The sequence below is a fragment of the Ictidomys tridecemlineatus genome, chromosome 2 (genome assembly GCF_052094955.1).
Source record: "Ictidomys tridecemlineatus isolate mIctTri1 chromosome 2, mIctTri1.hap1, whole genome shotgun sequence".
NCBI lineage: Eukaryota > Metazoa > Chordata > Mammalia > Rodentia > Sciuridae > Ictidomys > Ictidomys tridecemlineatus.
Genome location: NC_135478.1, coordinates 145392303 through 145398302, shown reverse-complemented (window position 1 = coordinate 145398302; position 6000 = coordinate 145392303). Strand labels below are relative to the sequence as shown.

The window sequence follows — 6000 nt, the reverse complement described above, 5'->3', positions numbered from 1 at the left end:
TTTACATTAAAGACAGAACTTTAGTCTTTGCAAAAGGAAAAGCTCCGTTTCCCTTAGATTTTTCTCAGCTCCTCCACAATTTGCCTCAGACAAGGTTCAAGTTATCTGCACTTCTGTGGGCGCCGTGGCATTTAAATCGCAGTCGGAAAAAACCCTTCCCCGACTTTCTAACTCCACCGAACGCTAACGGAGTGCCAGGACGTCGCCCGCTGTCCCCCAAGCCGCCGAGCCGCCGAGGCCGGGCCCGCGCTGTGATGTCACCCGGCTCGCGGGCCGCGGCGCGGGGATTGGCCAAGGTCCATGACGTCACGGGCCGGGGCGGCCCCGCACTGGCGAGGGCCCCGGGATGCTCCGGTTCGTTTAAAAATAAAGGGGTAGGGGGGCGGGGGAGAAGAACCGCCGGCCCGCGGAGTCACCCGCCGCCCCGCCAGGCGCCCCGCACCCCGGCCGCGCCAGCCTCGCCGGCGGCCCGAAAGAGGCGGGGGTAGGCGGGGCGGAGGAGGAGCCGCGGGCGCGGCGCCGCGCCGTCCGCGGCCGCCGCCCGCCCCCGTTACACACCGCATGTAAACAGTCCCCGTCGGCGCGAGCCCAGGGACCCGCAGGGAGTCCGCCTGCCCGGCCCGCCGCCGCCCCGGACCCGCGCCTAGCGGAGCGTCGCGCCGTGCTGCCCGTCCGGGAGGAGGGCGCCGAGGAGCGAGGAGGGCGGCGGCGGGAGGCGGAGGGAGCGGGGCGGGCGGCGAGCGCCGAGGCGGAGGGAGCGGCGGCGGGCGCGGCGGGCCACGATGGATTTCCAGCAGCTGGCCGACGTTGCGGAGAAATGGTGCTCCAACACGCCCTTCGAGCTCATCGCCACGGAGGAGACCGAGCGCAGGATGGATTTCTACGCCGACCCCGGCGTCTCCTTCTACGTGCTGTGTCCGGACAACGGCTGCGGCGACAATTTTGTGAGCGCCTGGGGGGAGGGACCGCTGGAGCGGGTGGGACTGTGGACGCTGCGGCCGCGTAGCTGCGCCGGAGCTTCCGCGCGGTGGGGAGGCGTAACCCGCTGGCCGCGGCGCACCCGCTGCTCCCAGCTGGGTAGGGGAAGCCCCGGGGCCAGGCGCAGCGGTGTCAGCGCCCCGGGTGGGGCGGGTGGGTGTCGGGCTGGGCGCCCGTAGGATCCGGGGAGCGGGGCTGGGGCGGGAGGTGTGGCGTTTTCCGGAGTCCACCCCTTATCCCCGGCGGGCGCTATTTTAAGAACGCGACCCCACTGCTGATGGGCTGTGTTTGGCTTCGAACATCCTGGGGATGTCAGCCTCAACGCACGGACCCGGGCTGGGGCACTAGGTCCCTCTTGAAGAATCCGAAGTCCGGAGCTTCCTACACCCGGGCGTCCCGTCCGGGTAAGGAATCCCGTTCCCCTCCCAGTGCGCAGACACAACTCCACCAATTGCCGGGTTCGGGAGAACCCTCAATCCCCTCCCTGTTATTCCCTGTGCTGCCTGTTTGGACACAAAGCCTCTGTCCACATTAACGATGCCCGATCTCCTGGACCTTCTTTGCGGAATTACACCCTGGATCTTAAAAACGCACGCGCGCGTGCGCATACATCCCAATACACAGACACACACACACACACACACACACACACACACATACACACGTACACGCACTCGGGCACGCCTATCCCCCTTTTCCCCGTGCTTCCATTGCTCCTCTTTGAGCCTCCAGCGAGGTGCGTGTGACCGGGGCGGATTCTGTGGGTCCGGAGGCGGCTGCGGCCATGCCGAAACCCCTTTGGCTTTTCCAGGGGAAGGGGAATCCCCTACACCCTTGGCTAGGAGCGACCTGGACCTGAACCTGCGGTGTCTATACCTTCGACTTCGCATCCTGAGCCCACTTGGGATCTTGGCACTGACAGTTTAGGAAGAGGATGCAGAGGGCAGGGAAGTTGCAGTGGAAGGGCGTGGAGACCAAGCGAGGATGGCGTTCCATGAAGTGTTTGTAAGCGCGGGGAATAAATATGGTCCCCAAATGTAAGATGGAGGCGGCTGTGGACGCGGGTTACCGTGTGGTCGCCGGCCTGAGCCTGGAGCTGGCGCTGCTGCTGTCCCTGCCGACGGATGGGGCGGCGCAGAGGCGCGGCCTGGCGCAGGCTCCTCAGGTGGGGCGAGACAAAGCTTGGGCTGTGGCTTTTACTGCCGCGCGCCCCAGTCAGCCGCCGGGAAGTTCGCGAAAGAGAGCTAGAGTGCCTTTTTTGGACCCGGAGAGGTGAAGTCTGGTGCAAGCCTAGCGGATAATGCACGCCCCTCCCACCATCCCCACCTCACTGAGGGGAGGAACCCACCTGAGCCCCGTTTTGCGTCACCATGGAAGAGAGGTGGCTTTGGGTGACAGCCAGTTTTGAGTGCTCCCTGTGCGGCTATTATCAGACGCCCTTCCCTGAGCCCAGTTTCCATATATCCACAAAATGAGCGTAATAATATCAGTGCCCTGATAGTCATGTAGGTAGAACACCTTGACAGTCTCTCTTAAGCAAGGGCTGTACAAATTTGGGATTCAGAGACCTGTTTTCCAGAGTTTAGAGCTTGTCTTTCTTTTTTTAAGAACCTCAGTTTTCTCAACTGTAAAGTGGGCTTTCACAGGGTTCTTTTGAAGAGCAAGTAAGCTATTAATACATGTAAGCACAGGTTAACTGTACTGGGATTCACTCCATTGGAAAAGTATGCAAAAACCCCAGGGATAGGTGGAAAGGGAATCAAGATCCAACTAACTGTAAAATGTTAGGTTGTGATTAGGAGTCTCTCCCAGCTCTCAACTTCCTTAGTTTTCCAGTGCCCCTCCTCCCCCCTTCTGTGTGAAATTGGGTATGGTTCATGGATTTTATGGGGAGGGTTCCACACAGCCAGACTACAGGGGACAAACCACAGAAATGACTCCAAAGAGCACAAGTACACTGAGGAAGGCACAAGTCTATTCTCTTGCCTGGAATGTTGTCAAATCATCATTCAGAAACATTATTTGTATTAGGCCCTTTTCCTGAGGCCACCCACATTGAAAATGTTGACTAACAATTTAAATGGAATAGATAAAGAAGATAGAAGGTGGGGTGGAAGATACATAAGAAGAGAGAAGTAAAAAAAACGATTCCTCAGGTAGACTGTAACTTTCTCAAAAGTTTCTGGAAGCCATAATGGACAAGATGCCAACTGCAGTAGTTTTTTTAACCAAATTTTTTCTTGAATCCCCTGGAGGCCAGGTGTGTCCAACTACTGTTTGCTTCTAATAAGTGTCCTACCCTAGTTCTTTTCCTTTTTTTCCCAGGAAAATATGTTAAGCATTAGTAGAAATTTGAGTTGAGTGGAATCCCTGTTATTTGAAAGATTTGTTAACGTATTTACATAGCCATCTCTCAATTTACAAGGTATTTTCACAATATTTGTTTTATTTAACCAATTATTGAGGGCTTATTCTTTGCTGGACCATAGCTGTCTAGCATACAAATAGCCCTCATGCTCCTGGGACCAGTTTACCTAGCTAAGAAGCAGTGTAGCACAATGGTTAGCACAGACTTTGGGGTCAGACATCCCAGCCCCGTGTGCCCTGGGGTTAGGGTTAGGGTTATGCCCTCTATGCCACAGCTTCAACATCTGTAACCTCCCTAGCAAGGTTACTTGGGATTGGTGCTTCAAGGGGGGGTCAAGGTTTTAGTAGTATCTTCAGGGTTGCTTGAGAATGTAGTTCCTGGCTTATTCTCCAAAGAGCACAAGTAGGCTGAGAAAGCACAAGTGCTCAATACTGGTAGCCCATTGTGCTGTTAGCTCTATAAATTCTACTGTCCATCTAGTTCCTGGAGCCAAAAATCTAAAGGAGGTCTTTAACCTCACTCTACAACTCTCTGAATCTAACTCACTAAAATTCTGCCAGAATTGCATTCAAAAGGCATGCAGTGTCCACCTGTTTTTCTATACTCTCATACTATTGCAGTAGCCTCAGCCACTATCATTTTTCATCTTATCTCCTAACTTGTCTGCATGCTTGTAGTACCTGCCCCCATGCCAAGCCAGTCTCTAGCCAGCTGTCACTCCAAAGCTATTTAAAATATTATCTGGATCCTGTATAAATATAAATAGTGGTGGTGTTGGTGATGTCACCACCCACCGCCACCACCCACTCCCCACCTCACCTAAACTGACTTCCCTTCCCTTTGGCAATAAAAACCCAAGACCTCACCCAGGCCTCCAGCCCCTACATAAAGTGTCTTTTGGTGCCTCTCTCACCTCCTCTTGGATCATTCTTCTCCTTGCTTATGTGTTTCTACTATACTGATCTCTCTGGCCTCACTCATGCCAAGCTCTTTCCTGCCCCGAGGCCTTTGCCCTTGCTGTTCTCCTTGCCTAGAACATCCTTGTCCCAGATCTTTACATGACTGGCTCTTTATGGCATGCAGGCCTGGGAGAAGCCTTCCTGACCTCTCCTCCTTCATTTTATGTTTTTTGTTCTTATCTGCACTCATTAGGCTGGATATCCTCTTTTTGTTTTCTGTGTTCTCCACTAGACTGCAAGTTCCTGGAGCAGAGACCTTGTTTATCTTATTCATCACTGTATCACAGTACCTGGAACAGTGTCAGATAATTGGTATATGCTCAACACACATTTGTAAGAATGAATGAATGAGTTGGGCCTGGTTGCCCACACCTTTAATCCCAGCTACTTGGGAATCTGAGGTCATGATTGCAAGTTTAAGTCCAGTCTGGGCAACTTGATGAGACTCTGTCTCAAAATAAATAATAAAAAAGAATGTAGATCAGTGGTAAAGCACCCTTGGATTCAATTGCCAGGACTGGAAAAAAGGGGAAAAGAGTGGATAAGTGACAGTCTAGTGTAGAAGACAGAGGTTAGATTTCAAGAATCAGACTTCAAAGAGGCAGCAGTGCACCACTTATGTTCAATTTACTATGTATCTGACACTGTTCCAGACACTTTGCATATTTGAATTTATTGAATCTTAAGGTGTCACAGGTATTCTGTATAATTATCCCTGTTTTACAGATGGGGAAACTGAGGTATAGGGAGGTTTATTGACTTACCCATGGTTAAAGAGTAGTAGAATGACCTGGACTGTAGCCTCAGGTTGAATACATAGCATCACGAGAGTGATAGACTCTAGCCCCTCCATAGTGTGTCTCTTGGTGCCTCTCTCACCTCCTCTTGGACCATTCAATCCAGAGCATCCAATCCAGTTGCAGTTGAAGGGTGACTTGTTCCTGGGCCTCACAAAAATCCCTTGAGGTAGGTAGATATTATTACTGCCTACGGTTGAGTAAACTGAGGCTTGGTGAGTGTAAGGTACTCACCACAGAGCTAAGAAGTACACTGCTAAGAAGTGACAGAGGCAGGACTGAAGCCCAGCCCAGATCCCTGTTCTGTCACCAGGTAGAGTGGCTGTAGGCAGGATCACGTCAGTAGCTCAGAGCCACGAGCAAGGACCTATTTTGATTGTCCCTTCACTTTGATGGCTCCTGGGTCCCTTGTGCACTCTTTCCCTCTCACTTCACAGGCCATCCCAACCATGTTGTTCCTTTCCAGACTGCCTCCCTGACTGGGACCCCTCCCTGTGAATGGGTAGTACCTTGGATAAAAAAGCGGTGGGGCTGCAGCTCAGTGGTGCCATGCCAGCCCAGCCTGCATGAGACCCTTGGTTAGGTCCCCAGCTTCGCAAAGAAAGCCCCCAAACCAAAACCCCTCCAGTTTCTTTTGTGGAGGGAGTCCAGGGCCAGGCCACCCTGCCGAAGTTTACAGGTGTGACAGCAAGGGCCCCTGGGCCCTGGCGAGAGCTCACGGGCAGGCCGGTGTGCCCATTCCTCTGCAACTCAGAAGGTGAGGAGTGGGTGGAGTGTTGGCAGCCCCTCAAGTGCCCTACCCACAGAGTGACCACATATGTATCCCTTCCTGGGAGCACAGCTGGGCTTCTTCCTTCCTCCGATCTCCCACTCCAGGCTTGGATGCTCATGATTACAG

At 53.5% G+C, this 6000-nt stretch overlaps 1 protein-coding gene across 1 annotated transcript in view; it reads left to right on the top strand.

Annotated features, from left to right (window-relative positions):
• The first annotated feature begins 518 nt into the window (after nucleotides 1-518).
• Mturn (maturin, neural progenitor differentiation regulator homolog) overlaps nucleotides 519-6000 on the top strand; it is a 28971-nt gene continuing 23489 nt past the window's right edge. The window contains exon 1 of the mRNA XM_078039906.1: nucleotides 519-944. Coding sequence (XP_077896032.1) covers nucleotides 783-944 — 162 coding nt within the window. The 5' untranslated portion in view covers nucleotides 519-782. The remainder of the gene's footprint in view (nucleotides 945-6000) is intronic.